General features: G+C 42.0%; 1 protein-coding gene across 1 annotated transcript in view; it reads right to left on the reverse strand.

Moving 5' to 3' along the window:
• Nucleotides 1–22,087, reverse strand: part of gtf2f2a (general transcription factor IIF, polypeptide 2a) — a 117,870-nt gene that overhangs the window by 47,039 nt on the left and 48,744 nt on the right. The window contains exon 5 of the mRNA XM_087993056.1: nucleotides 14,244–14,276. Coding sequence (XP_087849182.1) covers nucleotides 14,244–14,276 — 33 coding nt within the window. The remainder of the gene's footprint in view (nucleotides 1–14,243; nucleotides 14,277–22,087) is intronic.

Here is a 22,087-nt window from a genome sequence, read left to right on the forward strand (position 1 = left end):
GTTGTCAATCAATTATTAATTGATTCATTTTCCTTGGCAACGCCTCTTCCAATCAATTAGTGTCTACTTGCCAATCAATCAGCATTTTCTTCTCATGCAATCTAAGTTGTGTTTATGCCCTTTAATTGGTATTCTTGCAAAATATCCTGTCAAGTGCAAGATATAAAGGTTCCATAAAATGTGTCTTTTTCTGAGTGTTTCTAGTGAAATACTAGTATTTAAACTTAAGTAAGGAAAATTATGAGGGCATGAAGTCCAAGCTGACTTAAGTGAGCCAGGAAAATTTGATTATGGGATAGGGAATTAGAGCTGCGGTAGCAGATATTAAAGGAGGTAGCTCAGAATATTGAGAAAAGGTACATTCCAGTGAGAAAGAAAGATTCTAAGGATGGATCATCCATGATTAACTAAGGAGGTTAAATACAGTATCAAATTGAAAGAAAAGGTCTGGAATTCCATAAAGATCAGTGGCACGTCAGACCATTGGACAGAATACGGTGAAAGCAAAACAAGCGAAACTTAGAGCATGAGAGAAAGGTAACTAGAAATACAAAAACATATAGCAAGTGTTTCCACAGATATGGATATCGTTTACATGGATTTTAGTCAACCTTTCTACAAGGTCCCTCATGATAGACACAACCAGAAGATTAAGATCCATGGGATACACGGTGACTTGGCCACATGGATTCAGGATTGGCTTGCCCACAGAAGACAGAGAGGAATGGTGGTGTTTTTCAGGGTGGAGGTTACTAGTGGTATTCCAGAAGGATCCATAATAGGACCTCTACTGTTTGAGCTATATGGAAATAAGTTACATGAAAATGTAGGTGGGTGCATTAGTAAGTTTGCAGAGATTGGTGGAGTTGTGGATAGTGTAGAAGGTTGTCAAAGGGTACAGCGGGATATAGATCAGTTGCGGATATGGACTGATACTGCACGAGGGCCCAGGAGCAGCGCATAGGGAAGCAGCCCTGGAGTCTCATGCAGGCAGCAAGTCCTGGGCAGAGACTGGCTTGAGGGAGGCACTTACCTTGCAGCAGTTGAGTGCTGGTATGGAGCAGTAGGAGGCTTGGAGCGGAGACAGCTAATACACTGGGCCTGGTGCTAACAGTCAGACCATGTGCAGAGACCCTATGCTGAGATCTAACATTGTAATGTCTATTTGAAATTTTCTACCTTACTGTAATATACTTTAATGATTTCCTATTTTTTAACTTACTTTTCAACTCTAAATAATGGAATGACTTTTATTCCTCTGCTGTATCTAAGAACTGTACCTTGGTACCTGTACCTAAGATGTTGTCAGAAGACAGACATTGTAAAAGCTTTTCACTGCACTCTTACAATGGAGTACACATGACAATAAAAGTATATTGCAATAATCTTTCCAAATGACAGATGGAGTTTAATCCGGGTAGTTTAAGGTACTGCACTTTGGAAAAAGTAAGGGAGGGCTCTAAATAACATTGATATGCAGAGGGATCTTGGGGTTCAAACCCATAGCTTCCTGAAAGTGGCTACGTACATAGATAGGGTGGTAAAGTAGCATACAGCACGCTTGTCTTTACTGGTCAGGGAATTGAGTACAAGAGTCAGGATGTCACGTTGTAGCTTTATAAGAGTTTGGTTAGATCAATTTAGAGCACTGCATTCAATTCTGGTCATCATGTTACAGGAAAGATGTGGAGGCTTTGAAGAGGGTATAGAAGAGATTTACCAAGATGCTGCCTGGAATAGAGGGTATGAACTGTAAGGAGAAACTAGAAAAATCAGATTGTTTTCTCCTACATGGAGGAGGCCGAGGGGAGACTTGATAGAAGTCTATAAAATTATGAGATGCACGGATAGGCTTGACTGTCAGAATCTTTTTTCTGAGAGTTGAAACATCTAATATTAGGGAACATGCATTTAAGATAAAAGGGGAAAAGTTCAAAGGAGATGTGAAGGGCAAGTATTTTTTTTAAACACAGAGTGACAGGGGTCTGGAATGCACCGCCAGGGGTGATAATTGAGGCTGACACAATAAGGGCATTTAAGGGAATTTTGGATAAGCACATGAATACACAAGGAATGGAGGGATATAGACTAAGGGTAGGTGGAAGGGATTAGTTTCATTTGGTGTCGTATTCGGCACAACATCATGGACTAAAGGGCCGTTCCTGTGTTACACTGTTCTATGTTCTATGTATATAAAAAGGGAAGTATAAGTAAAGTGAGAGCTCTATAGAGTATGTCTCTGGTATTAATAATGGGGAGAAGAAAGGAAATGACACATGAATTCAAAAGATATTTTGTGAAGACCGGACAGGAAACTGATATAAATAACATCCCAGAGGTAACGGTGAATGAGAAAATGAAGACATGGAAAGAACTTAAAACAAGTTTCTTCACTCGGTATTAAGAAAACTATCAGAATAAAAGCAGTCAAATCTCAGGTCTCGATAGACTTCTTCCCAATAACTTGCAAAAAAAAATACCCTAGGAGAAAGTGAGGACAGCAGATGCTGGAGATCAGAGCTGAAAAATGTGTTGCTGGAAAAGCGCAGCAGGTCAGGCAGCAGCCAAGAAGCAGGAGAATCGACATTGTGGGCATAAGCCCTTCTTCAGAATGAGGAGGGTGTGCCAAGCAGGCTAAGATAAAAGGTAGGGAGGAGGGACTTGGGGGAGGGGAATTGGGAATGCGATAGGTGGAAGGAGGTTAAGGTGAGGTGCAATCTTCTTCCCGACCTCTCCGCCCCCACCCCCTCTCCAGCCTATCACCCTCACCTTAACCTCCTTCCACCTATCGCATTCCCAACGCCCCTCCCCCCTACCTTTTATCTTAGCCTGCTTGGCACACCCTCCTCATTCCTGAAGGGCTTATGCCCGAAACGTCGATTCTCCTCCTCCTTTGATGCTGCCTGACCTGCTGCGCTTTTCCAGCAACACATTTTTCAGCAAAAAAAAATCCTGCCTAAATACGAGTTTTAATTGCCAAACATTTCTTAGATTCTCGAATGGTCTAATCCAATTAGAAAGTAGCAAATGTGACTTCTCCAGCCAAGAAAATAGGGAAAGCAGAAATCTACAGGCCAGTAACGTCATACATATTATAGGGAAATTGCTAGAATCTTTTATGAAGAAGGATATAGTAGGGTATTTTAGAAAAAGATCTCCATGCAAAGTCAACATGATTTAATAAAATAGAATTCATGCTTGACTAGCATGTTGGAGTTTATGGAAGTACTGTAATAACAAGAAATGTGGATAAACGGGAACCTCTGGCTATGCTGTAATTCGATTTTCAGAGGGCATTTGACGAAGTGCCACATCAAAGGTTACAAATAAAAATAAGAAACCATGGTTTGGGGGTGACACAATAGCATGAACAGAGGACTAGTTAGAAACAGTAGGCATAAATAAGTTGTTTTTGAGTTGCCAAGACCTAACAAGTGATGTGCCACAGGAATCAGTGCCAGTGTCTTAAATGTTTGGAAGTCACATTAATAGCTTGTATGAGTGAAACAAAAGTACAGCTGCTTAATTTCCTAATGGTACAAAAATAGAAAGTCATGAAAAGACATGAGGAAACTGTAAAGGGAGCTAGATGGGTTAAGTTAGTGGCCAAAAATTTGGCAGACAATGTACAAGACAGAAAAAAGGTACCTGATGAAGAAGCAGCACTCTGAAAGCTGGTGATCTGTTAGACTATAACCTGGTGTTGTGTGATTTTTAACTAAGTTCAGTAGGTAACACTCTGCTGATTCTTCGTTGAGAGTGAGTTCCAGTTCAAACCCGGCGTTTTAAGCATGTTATCTAAGCTCACTCCACTACAGTTCTATAGAATGTTGCATTGTCAGAGGTGCCATCTTTTGCGTGAGATGTTAAACCAATGCTTCATCTGTCCACTCTCACAGACATAGAGTCATAGAGATAAACAGCACAGAAACAGACCCTTCGGTCCAACTCATCCATGCTGACCAGATATCCCAACCTAATCTAGTCCCACTTGCCAGCATTCTAAACCTTCCTATTCATATGCCCACCCAGAGGCCTTTTAAATGCTGTAATTCTACCAGCCTCCACCACTTCCTCTGGCAGCTCATTCCATTCACGCACCACCCTCTGTGTGAAAATGTTGCCTCTTAGGTCCTTTTTTATATCTTTCCCCTGTCCACCCTGAACCTATGCCGTCGAGCTGTGGACTCCCCCACCCCAAAGAAAAGACTTTGTTTATTTATTCTATCCATGCCCCTCATGATTTTATAAACCTCTGTAAGGTCACCCCTCAGCCTCCGACGCTCCAGGGAAACAGCCATTGCCTATTCAACCTCTCCCTATAGCTGAAATCTTCCAATTCTGGCAACATCCTTGTAAATCTTTTCTGAACCCTTTCAAGTTTCACAACATCCTTCCGATAGGAAGGAGACCAGAACTGCACGCAATATTCCAAAACTGACCAAACCAATATCCTGTACAACTGCAACATGACCTCCCAACTCCTCTACTCAACGCTCTGACCAATAAAGGAAAGCATACCAAATGCCTTTTTCACTATCCTATCTACCTTCGACTCCACTTTCAAGGAGCTATGAACCTGCATTCCAAGGTCTCTTTGTTCAGCAACACTCCCTAGGACCTTATCATTAAGTGTATAAGTCGTGCTCTGGTTCGCTTTCCCAAAATGCAGCACCTCGCATTTATCTGAATTAAACTCCATCTGCCACTTTTCAGCCCATTGGCCCATCTGGTCCAGATCCTGCTGTAATCTGAGGTAACCTTTCTTCTCTCTCCATTGCACCTCCAATTTTGATGTCATCTGCAAAATTACTAACTATACCTCCTCTGTTCATATCCAAATCATTTATATAAACAACAAAAAGTAGTGGACCCAGCACCGATCTTTGTGTCACACCACTGGTCACAGGCCTCCAGTCTGAAAAACAACCCTCCACCAGCACCACCCTCTGTCTTCTACCTTTCAGCCAGTTCTGTATCCAAATGGCTGGTTCTCCCTGTATTCTGTAAGATCTAACCTTGCTAACCAGTCTCCCGTGAGGAACTTTGTTGAACGCCTTACTGAAGTCCATACAGATTCATGTCTACCGCTCTGCCTTCATCAACCCTCTTTGTTACATCTTCAAAAAACTCAATCAAGTTAGTGAGACATGATTTCCCATGCACAAAACCATGCTGACTATCCCTATTCAGTCCCTGCCTTTCCAAATACATGTAAATCCTGTCCTTCACGATTCCCTCCAACAACTGGCTCACCGGTCTATAGTTCCCTGGCTTTTCTTTACCACCTTTCTTAAACAGTGGCACCACATTAGCCAACCTCCAAGTCTTCTGACACCTCACTTGTGACTATCGATGATACAAATATCTCAGCAAGGAACCCAGCAATCACTTCTCTAGCCTCTCAGAGTTCTGCGGTACCCCTGATCAGGTCCTGGGGATTTATCTACTTTTATGCATTTCAAGACATCCAGCACCACCATGGACATTTTTCAAGGTGTCACCATCTATTTCCCCACATTCTATATCTTCCTCGTCCTTCTTCACAGTAAACACTGTTGAAAATACTCGTTTAGTGATTTCCCCATCTCCTGCAGCTCCACACATAGACTGCCTTGCTGATCTTTGAGGGGCCCTATTCTCTCCCTAGTTACCCTTTTGTTCTTAGTGTATTTATAAAATTCCTTTGGATTCTCCTTAGCCCTATTTGCCAAAGCTATCTCATGGCCCCTTTTCTTGCCCTCCTGATTTTCCTTTTAAACATACTCCTACTGCCTTTATACTCTTTTAAGGATTCATTCGATCTCTCCTGTCTGTACCTGACATATGCTTCCTTCTCTTTCTCAACCAAAACTTCAATTTCTCTAGTCATCCAGCGTTCCCTACATGTATCACACTATTTCCAAAGACTGCGAGAGTGCACTTCTCAATGTCCTGGGCTTATCATCACTTAAAAAAAAAAGTATTCATTATTCAAACAATATCACTGAAACAGATAATCTGGGCATCATCTACACCAGCTTTGGTTTCCAAATGTACAATAGTGATTATATTTCAAAATACACACGCAGTTCTAAAGAATTATGGTCCATCCTACTGTTGTGAAACGTCATCTAATAAACACATTCTTTCTTTCATCACACAGAAGTAAAAGGTATTTGAAAGCCGGTCTTCATAATTTGATCTTTTAAGCCCAGGTGTAATTTTGATCGATTTGCACTGAATCTCTTCGAAGGCTAAAATATTCTTCTTCCAAATCAAAGTCCAGAGAGAAAATGCAAGACCACAAACAGGCTCTGATCAAAGCACATTACAACTGAAACTTCAAATCCTTTGTTTTGTACACCAATCCCTTGAGCTAAGGATCAGCAGTCCATTAATTTTCTTAAACATCTTTTATACCTGTGCTTTTGTGTACATCAACACACAAATACCTTTACTTCTCCACAGTGCCTCATCTTTATTAAGCAAGCATTTCGGATTGGCCTCCCTCAGATCCAAAGGACAAGACCTCACATCTGCCCACAATTAACTCCATAACCATAGCTTTGCTACTTATTTAACCCATATAAATGTCTTTGTAATTTCTTCCTCACTGCCACACAATTCATCTTCCTCACTGTAACCTTCAAATCTGGAAGCACAACACTCATTTTTTTTAATGCCTATTGATAAATACTAAAAGCAGAAATCCACTGAAGATCACTGGGGAACTGGAATTATCACATCCCAGTCCATGAACCATTTGTCCTACTCCTTGTCTCTCATGTCTCAACCAATTAGCAACAAACAGGAGATAACCTCTCTCAACCAGATCCTTCTCCCACCAGCTCTACAGAGGTCACAACTCTGACCGACAGCCAGAGCTCCCTCAAAACTTTGTAGCAATCAACAGATTCCTGTGTAGGTCACATACAAGCCAACCCCTTTAGGTAACTGCATACAGAAGATGCAGCCATGCAAAAATATTTAAATGACCATTGAACTAGTCAGCTGTATTGTGAAAAACAAAGACTACAGGGTGTGTTCCCTACAGCCTCCCCACATTTTATACAATCCTGGGGTCTCCTCGCAGATTTCTTGGCATTTTGTCACCTTATAGCAATGAACCTGCAGAAGTACATTACTTAACATACAGATTCGGGTTAGACCATATAACCCCTTGAGCCTGCTCCACTATCTTGTCTGCATCCAATATACCAATCCAGATCAGCCTTAAAAAGTATTCAATGGCTGTGTCTCCACAGCTCTTTGGGGAAGGGATTTCTAAGACTAACTAATGACCCTGAGAAATGTTTCTCCATACCTTCATCTTAAATATGAAACCCCTTCTTTTTAAAACAGGAAACCTTCTCTCAAAGTCCATGCTGTTATGTCCCTCAGGATCTTATAACAATACCTCTCAGTCGTCCAAATTCCAATGGACATGAGGCCAATCTTTCCTCCTAAAGTGACACCTTCTTACAAGAAATCAGACAAGGGAACTATCCCTGCATTGGCCCCCATGCAATTATATCCTTTCTTAAATAAGGAGACTAAAATTATACAAGAACATGAGATGCGGTCTCAGCAAAACCCAGCACAACTGTAACAAAACATTCTGCCTTTACATTCCAATCCTCGTGCAATTCCATTTACCTTCCTAATCACTTTCTGCATTTGAACATCAATTTTGTGTGATTCACACATTATGACATTCAGACCCACCTGTACTGCAGAGCTCTGTGATCTCTATTTAAACAAGATGCTTTTTGATTCTTCCTGCAAAAGTGAACAAGTTCACGTTATCCTAGATTATACTGTTACATTTATGCCCACTGACAGGGTGGCCCAGTTGTTAGCACTGCTGCCTCACAGTGCTACAGACTTGGGGTTCAATTCCACCCTGAGGCGACTGTCTGTGTGGAGCTTTTACATTCTTCCCTGTGTCTGCGTGGGTTTCTGCCAGGTGCTCTGGTTCCCTCTCATAGTCCAAAGATTGATCATGGGAAATGCAGGGTGATAGGTTGGTGGGGTGTGGTGGTGGCGGCTCTGATGGCCACAATGTAGGGATTCCATGATTACCCTTGGTTCCTTTGGTCCTCTTCACAAGTCACTCTCTCAGCTATCTTTGTCACATCAGCAAAATTAGCAACCATACATCGGGTCCCTCCATCTAAGTCAATTGTTGATATTTGATGCATTGATATACAATGTTAATAGTTGAGTCCCTTTTATTCTCAACTCCTGAAGACTTGGCAAACCCTTGAGACACTGTCTGCTCTTGAAATATGTTTCAAAATAAACACATTCATTTTGTTTGCTTGGGAATGCATTGAACAGGATAGCTATGCTCCAGAACTTAATGATTAGATTATGTTTTTTTAGATTAAATTATTTACTTACAGTGTGGAAACAGGCCATTCAGCCCAACACGTCCACACCGACCCGCTGAAGCGCAACCCACCCAGACCCATTCCCCTACATTTACCCCTTCACCTAACACTGCGGGCAATTTAGCATGGTCAATTCACCTAACCTGCACATTTTGGACTGTGGGAGGAAACCGGTGCACCTGGAGGAAACCCACGCAGACACTGGGAGAATGTGCAAACTCCACACAGTCAGTCGCCTGAGGCGGGAATTGAACCCGGGTCTCTGGCGCTGTGAGGCAACAGTGCTAACCACTGTGCCACCGTGCCATCCATGGAGGTATTCATTTCCTACTCGTGTTCTGAGACAGTCTTCAATCAGTTTTATTCATTTCTGTGTAGTGTGTCACAACAACAAGAGAGATACCCAATTACTAAAAACAAAAGCAAAATCAAGTCAAGAAGTCACATAAACATTATGATATTACAGCAATGAAAATAATTCATGTCTGTTGTTACTACCCACATAAATGTAATAAAACAGTAACCAATTATTGGTCATATTGTATTATGATACAATCCATTAGATGCTGTTTGCTTTTAAAAATGAAGCATGAGTTATATAATTCATTTTGAGGCAGGCTGGTCAAGCATTAGCAAGTCAAGTCAGGAGGCGAGGTAATTTTTATATCTTGCTACAACAGAAGACTCAATGTTGAATAATGACACAGCATTAAAACAAAGAGGAGAAAAGAAAGTATAATAGCAGCGGGGAGTAGCAGGCACAGTGTGTGTCAGTGGAAGTGGGTGTTTGGGTTAAAGAACAAGCGTCAGTGGGAGGGAGACCAAAGAAATACTGAGTGTGTCAGTGAAAATGTGCAATTGAGTTAAAGTGCAAACTGTGGGAGTACAGACACAGGAGTGTCAGTGAAAACCATAGACCCATAGAAGTTTTGAAAATAGGCTCATTCAACTTAGTGTTTGTCAGCTCTTTATGACACCAATCCAAAACTCATCCAACACTGTAGCTCGTTTTCCCGATAATCCCAAATTTGACTTGAACTAAGTATCCATTTCTACTCAAACGACTTTGCCTAAACTACCCAACTCAACAAACCTGTTGTGTAATGTGTTTAAACATCCTCTTATAGGTACTTCAACAATTGCCTACCCATAGGAGATGCTGCTTCCATATTAAATTTTTCCAAGATTTATTGAATCTTTCTCATCATTATTAGCTGCAGCAAAGCTCTTCCAGTATTTTAAGTCTCTCCCTAACTACAGTTTCCAATCTTGCAGAATTTTGTTTTAAGCTTTCAAAGACTTTAATGTCCCTTCTATAATGGTGTGTTCAAAGCTTCACATCTATTCCATCACCTAACCAATGCTTCAAATAAATTTATCATTGTTTTAATCTTCCTGTATTGTGTTCCTATTTATAAATCCCAAAAAAGTGGTGGCAATAATTAAATACATATCCCCAAAATACACTCATTAAAATATATCTAGTACACAATCCATTAATAGCCCTTTAATGGGGTGGTATGGTGGCTCAGTGGTTAGGCCCTGTTGCTTCTCAAAGCACCAGGGACCCAGGTTTGATTCCACCTTCGGGTAACTGTCTGTGTGTTGTTTGCACATTCTCCACGTGTCTGCGTGGGTTTCCTCCGAGTGCTCTGGTTTCCTCCCACAGTCCAAAGATATGCACTGGCCAAGCTAAATTACCCACAGGGATGTGCATGCTAGGTGAATTAGCTACAGAGAATGCAGGGTTACAGGGAGGGGCTGAGTCTGCATGAGATGCTCTTTGGAGGGTGGGTATGAACTCAATGGGCCGAATGGCCAGTTTCCACATTGTAGAGATTCTATGATCCTCCACAGATTGTCTAGTCTCTTACTTTTTTGAGCAGCCAACAATTTTTGAGATTAAGTTTATGCCAAGTTAAAGTCAGTTATACCTACAGCGAGGACAAGTGAACTAGAACTGGCCATTATAACACCCCAATGCCAATCCTTCTGAAACCTGAGCAACATTAAATTACTTGAATTTTATATCTCATCTGCCAACCCATTTTCTATTTGCGCTGCTCAATGCCTCAGCCTAACTACATAGGCAGGAATATGGAGAAAAGGTGGCTATCTGTGCAACTTGGAATATAATCAAAAAAGCAGGGTTAAGGCAGCATCATGTGCGAAGGGGTTACACAGCAAGCGCACATGGAATTCAGACTGGAACACTGGCAGAGATCGGGAGATCAAGTTCAATGGGGTGATGACCCAGCAAGAATAGGCATCAGACAGAGGCTAAAAACAAAATTTAGGAAAAACAATCAGCCTTAGAGGACAAGGAATCAAGGTTCCAGTGATGCAACAGCAAGATAGATTAGGGACAAAAACAGGCGTTTGGGAAGAGTCAGAAGCTGGGGAGCAGATGGAGAGGAGACAAATACCAAGTGAGATCATTTACAACAATACAGGAAATGAGCAAAGCAGTTGGGAATGTGGACCTTCACACCTGTGCTGTTATTCAATAAAATCATAAATGACCCATTCTGCACAACCCCAAATCTCATTATACCCTTCGTAGGCAAAAAAATTGACTTATCTTAAACATACTTAACAATTGAGCACCTACAGTATTCTTAGGGTAGCGAATTCCAAAGCATCAACATCCTTCAAGTGAATAAATTGCTCATCCCAAAATAGCTGACCCCTCTGACTGTGATTTGATACTTTAGACTTGTACAACCCAGGGAAACATCCACCAAGCATCTGCTTTACAAAGCCCCATAAGATGATGTTCCAATGAGATCACCTCTCATTTTTCCAAATTCTGGGGAATATAGGTCTAGTCTATGTTAATCGTATAAAGAGTTCCACTGGATGCAGGTTATGGGTATTTATGAGGGGATTCACTTGCTTCCTACAAAAGACCATAAAAGACAAAGGAACAAAATGAGGCCATTTGGCTCACTTAGTCTGCCCCACCATTCGACTGTAGTGGAAATATTTCTCAAACCCATTCTCTCGCTTTCTCTCCGTACCCCTTGATCCCTTCACCAATCAAGAATCTATCTCTGTCTTAAATAGACTCAATGACTTTGCCTCCATAGTTCTCTGCAGCAACATGTTCCACAGATTAACCACTCTCTGGCTGAAGAAATTCCTCCTCAGCTCAGTTCTAAAGGGTGGTTCCTCTACTCTGAGGAGCTGGTCTCTCCTACCAATGGAAACATCTTCTCCACTTCTATTCTATCCAGGCCTCTCAGTTTTTTGTAAGTTTTAAATCAGATCACCTCCTCATCCTTCTGAACTCCACTGAGTACAGACCCAGAGTCCTCAACTGCTCCTCTTAAGATAAGTCCTTCATCCCCAAGGTCATTCTTATAAACCTACTCTGGTCCCCTTCCAATGCCAACGCATCATTCCTTAGATACAGAGCCCAAAACTGCTCACATTTCAAATGTGGCCTGACCAGAACCTTATACTGCTGAGGCTGTATATCTCTGCTTATGTATTCTAGCCCCCTTGAAATGAACACTAACATTGCATTTGCCTTCCTAACTGTCAACTGAACCTGCGTGTTAACCTCAAGGCAATGCTAGTTCAGGATTCTCAAGTCCCTTTGCACCTCAGATTTCCAAAGCCTTTCCATGTTTAGAAAATTGTCCACACCTGTATTCTGCCTACCTAAGTACATAATCGCACACTTTCCTACATTGTATTCCATCTGCCACTTCTTTGTCCACTTTCCTAGCCTACGTCCTTCTGCAGTATCCCTGCTTCCTCAACACTGCCTGCGTCTCTACATATCTTTGTGTTACCTGGAAACCTAGCAACAATGCCTTCAGTTCCTTCGCCCAGATTGTTAATGTATGACATGAATAATTGTGTTCCAAACATTGAGCCCTGTAGCACTCCACTAGTCTCCTGCTACCATCCTGATAAAGACACCTTTATCCTATTCTGCTCTCTGCCAGTCAGCCAATCCTCTATTTACACCAGTACCTTGCCCCGAACACTCTGGACTCTTACCTTATTTAGCAGCCTCCTTGTCAAAGACCTACTCGAAATCCAAGTGGATGGCATCCATTGGCTCTCCTTTATCTAATTTGATTGTTACCTCCTCAAAGAACTCAAACAGATTTGTCAGGCATGACCTCCCCTTCATTAAGCCATGCTGCCTCAGCCTTACTTTACCGTGTACCTCCAAGTACTCCACAATCTCATTCTTAATAATGAATAATAATTTTAAAATTTAAAATTTAATTGCATTTCTAACTTTTCTCAGTTTTGATGGAAGGTTAACAAGCTGAAAAGCTAACTTGGTTTCTTTCCCCAGCTGTGTCACTTTGCAGCATTTTCTGTTTTTAGTTCAGTACTAGCTGTATTTTGCTGGATGAGGAAATATTTGCTTGCGACATGTAACCTTGTAATGAAATGTTTACAAAGATGTGCAAAGGTTGACTCTAGTTCTATCCTTCAACCAGCTTTGTGGAATTTAAGTCCTTTCAACTTCTTTTCAAAGGACACTTGCACCAACACCACCCCCACCCACCCACCCACATCCCCCATTTATCTATCCATCAATGCATTTAGTTTAAAAATATTGTCTTTGGCCATGAATAGTATTATGGCCCATCTTACCGCATGTTCCAGGTTCCTCTAGCATCACCCTCACCAATGATTAATTCTCCCCGTTCCTTCTAAATATCCCTCTCCTTTTTCTTATCTGCAGTGAAGCAGCTATTAAGTGCTTCAGGCTACTCCTACTCAAACATTTTTCTCTAGTTCTCTCTGCTGCCACTCTGTCTCTCATTAAAAATCTTCTCCAAAACCATCAATTCAAACTAAATATTGTTCTCTTGCTGGCTTAACATATATTTATTTCTGTCTATCTGAAAAATGCCTCTGAGTGCTTCTTTAAATGTGCACTATCAATGCAAGTGCCTATGATGCAAAACACTTTGACACCACTATTGGTAGCTCAAGTATAATCATTAGACAACAGAATAATTATGCTAAGTGAGAGTAATGGAACAGGCTTTTAATTTTATGCCTCATTAAAAGAGGAAGAATCTCAGAGCTGGATAATGAAATACCTTTCCACTTACCAGACCCACTCAGGCACTCACCAATAAAGGGTAAACCTTTCCCGCTGATCAACTGTTGTGAACTATTACCAAAATATTAACTGTTGGGTTTAAGGGGATCTTACCCTGACGCAAGTGAAATTCCATCTTTACCACATTAATAGTCACTTCAAAGTGTGGGATTGGAAAATTTGAGCGATACAATAAGGATTAAATAAATTTAACTCCAGTTGTTTTTAAATTCAGTACCAACAACAGGCTCAAGTAGCAACTCCAAAAACATAAGAATCAGACTGAAACGGTCGAAGGTTTCCAAATAAGACCCATAAAACCCTTCCGGGGTAAATTCAAACAATAAGTAAAAACCTGCAGTTTAATTTCCAAGTTCAGCTTCTTGTGACTGCTTTTTCCAAGTCCGCATTGCTATGACCACCTGACTAAAAGGGTAGACAAGCTACATAGGTGATGGAAGCTGATCACTAGCAGGTCCTAATTCCACCAACTGTCAATCTCACTACAGTTTTCCAGCCCAGCAGATATCAGGCATTTACTTAAGCAGCACACCAACCACAAATAAATTCTTTTTCAGACTGAGAGCCCAACATAATTAACTGAATACAAATAGGATCAACCAGACTCTAACTGACCACATTTATTCAGCTCTTATTCAAACGTTTACTAACATAACTTGCAGCACATTACAAATAGTTAAGAGCTAGTTTTTTTGACTCTGCTGCTTTTAGTTACTAATCAATAGTAATACAAATCCAAATATTCATCGCATTTACTTGACACTTACCGTTGCTGCCATCAGATTTCTCTTCTGACTGTCCTGCACAAGATTAAAAAAAGCACTTTGTGAGAATTCTGTATGATAAAAAAAAGGCCAAACAAAATTTCTAAAATGCAAGTAGAAATATTTCTGTGTAAAATGTAGCCATTCCAATTGTGACCATTTTGGAAATTCTGGATTTTATTTTAACACAAAAACAAACCTTTAAAGACTCATAGTTAAAATATCAAAACGCAACATAAATTGCCTCGAATTTCTCCAAAAGTAATACATGAACTGCCCTAATCCCAAATTCTGTTAAAAACAGCAACAGGTCCCAAGTGTTCCTTGTTTTATAAGGCACTTTTATTCTCAGGACGAGGGTCGAACCAGTAAGGGTTGACACTTGAGCCACTTGATGTGGTGTAAATGAATCCAAGATGATGTGAGGGACTTTGACCTAGCAATGAAGGAGGACCACTGATACATGTGGAAGCTGAGATGATGTGCGATTTTGCAGTGAACGCAACGATGATGGAGGTCAGAGATTCAGGAAATGCTGTCATGGTGGTCTGCTGCAGAAATTCCGTACAACAGCTATGGATGAGTAGCAATTGTATGGATTGCTGGATGATGCAGAATTCCTAGCAACTGCACACATCCAGGTAAGCAGAGAATACTCTGTTAAACTTTTAACATGTGTTTTGCTGGTGGTGGAAGGGCATTGGGAAGACCAATGTTGAGCCACTTCTGCAAAATATGTAGCCTGACCTGCTCCAGCAGCCACAACATTTATGTAGCTGGTCCAGTTTTTGCATAATGGTTAATTTCAAGACATTCATGGTGAAAGTTTTGGAGTTCAGCCATTCCCGTACTGAAGATAATCATTGCCTGGCCATCATGCGGCACAAATGTTACTTACTATTTATCAGTCCAAGCATGGCATTGTTGGGCAGATTTTGCTACAACTGGGCATTGACCTTTTTCATTACCAAAGTAATTATCCAAAGCTGCTGACTGGGGTCAATGAGCAGGTGGCTTCTGAAGGAATGCCTCATAGTGCATCTCTATCCTTGGTTATTTCTTCCACCATCCTTCTCTGATGTTCCCTGTTTCTAACATTGGCACATTTGCACCTTAATTCAATTGACAGTTGATTTCTGCGGTCACGGAAACCTGCTACATTCATTTTCTGCCTCCATAATCTCCAAGTCAACTCCACAAACCATATTCATGGCCACCCCGAGGAGCTTGCCCTCTCACGTGGCTCAACTACCCCGAAAGCATCAAGCACAGACAAGGCCATTTCTGCTCATTTACTTACATCACAAAACACATATCCTGCTTCTACCTCCAAACCCTTCTTCCTTCTGTAACCCCTTTGGGAAATCTCTCCCAAATTCATTAGAACTGAAGTGTCAAAATCCCAATTGTCTAACCTTTGGCCCTCGACTCACCACGTTATTCCTACAACCTTTGATCTGCTCAACTGCACCCTCAGGTCTATCTAGTCTCCACTAAAACCAATACACCCTCTCAACCTGGTTGCCTTCCCATGGTATGTCCATTATCTCTTTTCCCATAAGTCCAAGGGGCGTGGACAACTGACAACACAAAGCACTGTCACATCATGCTGCAAATGTTTTCCATTCCAAGATAACCTGGCTTCTTTCTCTCCTTCAAACTATCTTGATAAACCACTTTCCCTTTCTCCTCAATCCTCATTGGCATCACATGCACTGGATTTGTGCATTATTGTCACCAAAATTGAAATAATACCATCACCTGCTTCTGCCGTTTCTCTCTCTCCTTAACAGGTCGCTGCTGTCTGTGCCCTGATTTACATCCTTTTCCAGTATTCTCCCATTTAAAAAAAAATTCATCTGTGAGATGCGGGCATTGCTGGCTGGCTAGCATTTATTGCCCGTCCCTAGTTGCCCTTGAGAAGGTGGGGGTGAACTGCCTTCTTGAACCACTACAGTCCACCAGTTGTGGGTTGACCCACAATGCCATTGGGGAGAGAATTCCAGGATATTGACCAGTGACAGTGAAGGAATGGCAAAATATTTCCAAGTCTGGATAGTGAGTGGCTTGGAGGGGAACTGGAAGGTGGTGGTTTTCCATGTATCTGCTAGTATATCCCCCATGTTATATTATCTTATCCACGAGACTGACTCTCATCTTTCAATGGCCCCATTCTCACTAATTGGCTGACTAAATTACTTGCAAGGAGAAAGTGAGCACTGCAGATTCTGCAGATCAGAGTCGAGACAGTGGTGCTGAAAAAGCACAGTCAGGCAGGCAGCATGCAAGGAGCAGGGGAATCGACATTTCAGGCATTAGCCCTTCATCAGGAATGAGGCTTGTGGGCCAAGGGGGTTGAGAGATAAATGGGAGCGGGAAGGTAGCTGGGAATGGGTGAGGTAGATGAAGGTGGGAGTGAAAGTGGTAGTTCAGAGAGGAGGGTGGAAGGTAGGTGGGAAGGAAGATGGACAGGAAGGATCATCCAAGAAAGCGGTGCCAAGTTGGAAGGTTGGGACTGGGATAAGGTGGGCGGGGGGGGGGGGGGGGGGGGGGGGGGGTGGGGGGATGGGCAAACTGGTGAAATCCACATTGATCCCGTGCGATTGGAGGGTCCGAAGGCAGACTATGAGTTGTTCTTCCTCCAGGCATCAGGTGGTTAGGGTTTGGCAAGGGGAGAGGCCTAGGATCTGCATGCCCTTGGCGGAGTGGGAGGGGGGAGTTAAAGTGTTCAGCAACATTGGTCAGTACAGGTATTCCACAGATGTTCTCTGAAACAATCCGCAAGTTGGCATCCAACGTAGAGGAGACCACATTGGGCGCAACGGATGCAGTCAATGTTCGTGCGGAAGTACAGTAAATTTCTGTCGGATGTGGAAGGATTATTTGGGGCCTTGGACAGAGGTGAGGGGTGAGGTGTGGGCGCAGGTTTTGCACTTCTTGCGATGCTGGGGAAGGTGTCGGGAGCAGAGGGTGGGTTGGTGTTGGAGGGAGTGCATGGACCTGACAAGGGAGTCGCGGAGGGAATGGTCTCTCCGAAACGCAGACAGGGGTGGGAGGATTGTTGCCGCTGCCGCAGCCATTTTCATCCCCACTGACGTCACTCACCTGAACACCGCCCACATCACTTTCACCCCTATCTTCATCTGCCGATCACATTCCCAGCTACCTTCGCCCCAACCCTCATTCCTGGTAAGGGCTTATACCTGAAATGTTGATTCCCCTGCTCTCCGGATGCTGCCTGACCTGCTGTGCTTTTCCAGCACCACACTCGCGACTCTAAATTACTTGCAAGTTTACTCTCCTCACTGCCAGACTAGACAACATCGTTATCTTCTCCCTCTCCTCAGGTTCTGTTCCTTCTCTTGAATCTGCTGTCATCATGTCACCTCTCAAAAGCAACCTTTGTAAACTACTGGGAGAAAGTGAGGACTGCAGATGCTGGAGTACCAGAGTTGAAAACTGTGGTGCTGGAAAAACACAGCAGGCCAGGCAGCATCCAAGGAGTAGGAGAATCGATGTTTCGGGCTAACTACTGCCCCACCTATAAACTCCCTAGAAGTGCAGTCAGCTCCTAAATGTTTAGCCCAGGACTCCAAGTTTAAATCCCTACCAATAGTTTCTGTGCATTTCACAGGACGAGATCAGATCATAAATGACATCCTATGTAACTGTACGAAGATATATTATTCCTCCACTTCCTGTCTGATTTTTGAAGTAGCTGGCTGAGATTCAGAAGGATCTGGCTGACCTGGCATATAAATCATAAAACGTTAGCTTGCAGGAACAGCCGGTAATTAGGAAGACAGGTGTAATGCCATGTTGTACATTTTAAACAGAAATTAATCAAGTAGCAGGGTAGTTCGCTACAGTTGCTATACTTTTGAGACCAAATCTAGAACACCACAGTTTTCATCCCCTTATTTAAGAAAGGTCTAGCAAAGCCAAGGAAAGTTATCACTCGCATTACCTTCACATAATCCTGCAGTCCACTGGCAGGATTTGTGTACAACGGGAGCATCCTCTCCCAGGCCAATGTCCCCAGTATCGAGGCATTAGTCACATGACCAGCTACAATGGGCGGGCCACATTACCCACATGCTCGACATAGGACTCATTCAGCAAGTGCTCTACACTGAGCTCTGCAATGTAAGCAATCAATAGGAGGGCAGAGGAAATGCTACAAGGACACCTTAAACAAATGACACATGGGACTCCCTTTCCCCAGAATGCACAAATTGGAGAAGGAGCATCCATTAGGGCACAATGGTAGCTGTCCAGATGTACAATGCTGGTGCTTCGAGTAAGATATCTGCTACGTCGATGTCAGAAAGGGCCTTTCATTTGTGATAAAATTGTTACATATCCTGATCCTTTTCTTCCAATTGTATTCAATTCTTCCACGCACAGTCATACAGCACAGAAACAGACTCTTCAGTTCATCCAGTCCATGCTGAACATAATCCCAAACTAAACTAGTCCTACCTGCCTGTTCTGAGCCAATATTGCTCCAAATCTTCCCGTTTAAGTACTTATCTAAATGCCTTTTAAACATAACTGTGCCCGCATCGACCACTTCCTCAGGAAGTTCATTCCACACGGGAACCACCCTCTGTGTCAAAGTAAAATGCCCCTCATGTCTTTTTTAAAGTTGTTCTCCTCTAACCTTAAAAATATGCCCCATAGTCTTGAAATCCCCCATCCTTGGAAAAAGACAACTAGCGTTAAGTCTGTCTATGCCCCTCATGATTTTATAAACCTCTATAAGGTCACCTCGCGACCTCCTACGTTCCAGTGAAAAGAGTCCCATTCAACCTCTGGTGCCAAAATGGTTTGTGGGGTCTGACCAACAGCAAACCCAGCTCCAATAGACAAAGACAGCACTACTAGTATTCCTAAAATACACCTTCTAAAGTACGCTATTAGAGCGATTATATAATATGGTGACAGTACAAGAGACAGCTGTACAGGTCCTTGGTGCAGTTGTGGTTTCCTGACCAAGAAAAAGCTATAGAGTGCGTTCACAACAAAGATTCACATTAACTCCTAGGATAGAAGGTTTGTCAATCGGGCAGCAATTAGAGGTTTCACAGAGGTTTAGAAGAATGAGAGGCGATCACATTGAAACGTTCAAAATTCTGACAGAGCTGGACGGACTGGGTGCAGGCATAATGTTTCCCATGGCTATGGGAGCAGGGTGTCAGGATATGCAGTAGGACATTTCATACTGAAATGAAAGGAATTGTCTTCACTCAGATGGTAGTGAACTTTGTGGAATTGTCTACCACAACACTGAGGAGGTCAAGTCATTGCATATATTTAAGGGAAAAAAAGATTGATTTCTAGAGGCTAAAGGTGTGAAGGGTTACGGTGAGAGAGCAGGAGTAGGCATTGAGATGGATGATCAACCATGAGCATGTTAAATGGGCTGAATGGCCTTCTTCTGTTCCTAATTTCAATGTTTCTAAAATTGCTGGCATGTCATAACATGTATGTTGCATTGAGCAATGGGCTGCATTTAAACTGCATTGGCAACAAATCCGGCCCATTATTTGCAGTACTATTGGACTAAGAGCTGCCTTTGATGACGACATGGGAAGGCAGGTTTTGAACAAAAATGTCGCATTTATAAATGCACATCATGATCAATCCATATGAGGTTCAAGACTCAAATGATAGACACTTGCTTCTAATCTATCGTCTCTCTAGGGGAGGGGCAGAAGAGGACTCTTGCTAAATGATTCTACATATTGCATTGCAAAGTAAATGTCAAATAATGCTGGAGACAGTGCTCCCATAATTTACAGTAGCTTTTCAATTCAGAAATGAATTATCAGGAGCTTGGCATACAGTGTGTTATTACAGTGAGTCAAAACTACATTCAAAAGTGAGATGCTGCACCCAATACACAGGTTGTAAATTAGCATTTTTACACGACAACAACACTAAACATTCTGATATTTTTGGAGCCAGAGTACAAATCAATGCTCTGAGCTTTCTATTAACCATTTCATTCAAGAGATGATCCTGATTCTGCAATTACAAGTGTCTGAACTCACTAAATAGTGAGAGCTGTAGCATCAGGGGAATAAAGACATTGGCAGAGTAGTCTTGACAAGTAATTTTCCAAAACTGATGTTCTTAAAGGATAATATGTTTGTAAAATGAAATTAGCTCTGATTTTCTTAGTTCTAACAGCGTTTAGCACATCACATTTAACAATTTCAAGCATGGCTAAGTGTCCGTCTTGGCCCAGCACCTTCATTTGCTTTCTGTGAATGCTGGTTATCACACGTTCCTGACTTGAGCTGGCACACCAGTTCAAATGAAGTAGAAAAAGCACACCGATTAAACAAAGCAATTCACAACAAACAAACATCAATACTAAACAAAATGTGCACTGAAAGCAATTCATCAGTTTCAACATTGTTAGACCAAAAGGAAAAGATCAAGGTGATAAGGAGAAAAAACACAGTGAAGAGGAGAGAGATGTGAAGGAGACTGGGAGATGTTGAACTGAGAAATGCAACATTGTTTGAGAAACGTTTTCTGAATATTCAAAAACATTTCAATCTAATGTGTGAAGTTAATTTGGTTTTATTAAATAACTTCAGCAATATGTATGAACACTGAGCCTTTAAAATAACAAAAGGCAAAACACTGTAAAAGCTGCAGATCCCATTTAAATTTGTGTGTCCTAATAAACACAAAAACAAATGAAAGTTCAAATAACGAAATAATCATACAGAACAAACATGGTAATGCATTCATTTTCTACTTTCAAAGATACTGCATCTGTCTTAAAGCAAATGATAGAATGCAACAACATGAATGTGTATCCTTCGAACAGCCCAAACTACCAACCTATGGCTTACAAAGTGCAGTCATTAGAGTCACACAGACAAAACTGTTAAGCAATTTATGCACTGAGAGATTCCACAAATATCAAAGAAAATAACGAGCAGCTAATTAGTTTTTTGCAATGATACTTAACAGAGGAAAGGGCTCAGAACACATGAAGAGCTCCACATTCTTCAAACAGTGCAATGGGATCTTCTCTATAGGTTGGTCAGAAAGAGCCTCATTTTCATGTTTCATTGAAAATGCTCATGTTCCTCTGACAACACCCAACACGTCGAGGATCCAACGGAGGTTCTTGTGTCCATACGGAACTTGAATCAACTTGGTGGAGAGAATGCTACCAACTGAGATAGGCTGCAGTGACTAAATTTGACACTCACAGGTGGATTTTCAGCCTCCTATATAAAACATAGGAATTGCCAACATTCCTCTAATCATTCAGCCAACCACATACGGTCTATGGCAATGAGGGGATATCTTGTTTTCCCTGTGTTTCAAAAGTCCATATCATGGAGCCTCAGGGAGAACATACTTAGACTTTGTCCTGCAAAGAACTAGAGGAACTATGGGCAGGCAGACTCTGCCACTGGTCCCAGTTCAACATAATCTCTTTTATTCCAGTCCAAGTGGTGCCTTGCTCTTGAAGGTCCTCAAATGTATTTCACCAAATCTTGTTTGGCTGGCATCCATTCTCCTGCTGCTCTGGTAGGGTTGACATCTGAGAGATCAAGAGTATGCCGTGTTTCATTCATTCTGTAATTAGGTCCTGATGACCACCTTTGGCCAGTCGTGTGCAGCACTGCTTCATTGTGATGCTATCCCTCCAAAGATTTTAACCAATCAATGTCAGTGGAAGATGTCCAACCTACACTACATCTTTACGGCTCTCTTAAATGTATCACAGGCACAGATTGAGGCTGGTTCTGTGGAGCCTGTTTCATGGCTGTCTTGATGATCTGTTTGGAGCGAGAACTTCTCAAGGTAGGAAT

The sequence above is a fragment of the Chiloscyllium plagiosum genome, unplaced genomic scaffold (genome assembly GCF_037043375.1).
Source record: "Chiloscyllium plagiosum isolate Xiang-an unplaced genomic scaffold, Cpla_swu_hap1 HiC_scaffold_12, whole genome shotgun sequence".
NCBI lineage: Eukaryota > Metazoa > Chordata > Chondrichthyes > Orectolobiformes > Hemiscylliidae > Chiloscyllium > Chiloscyllium plagiosum.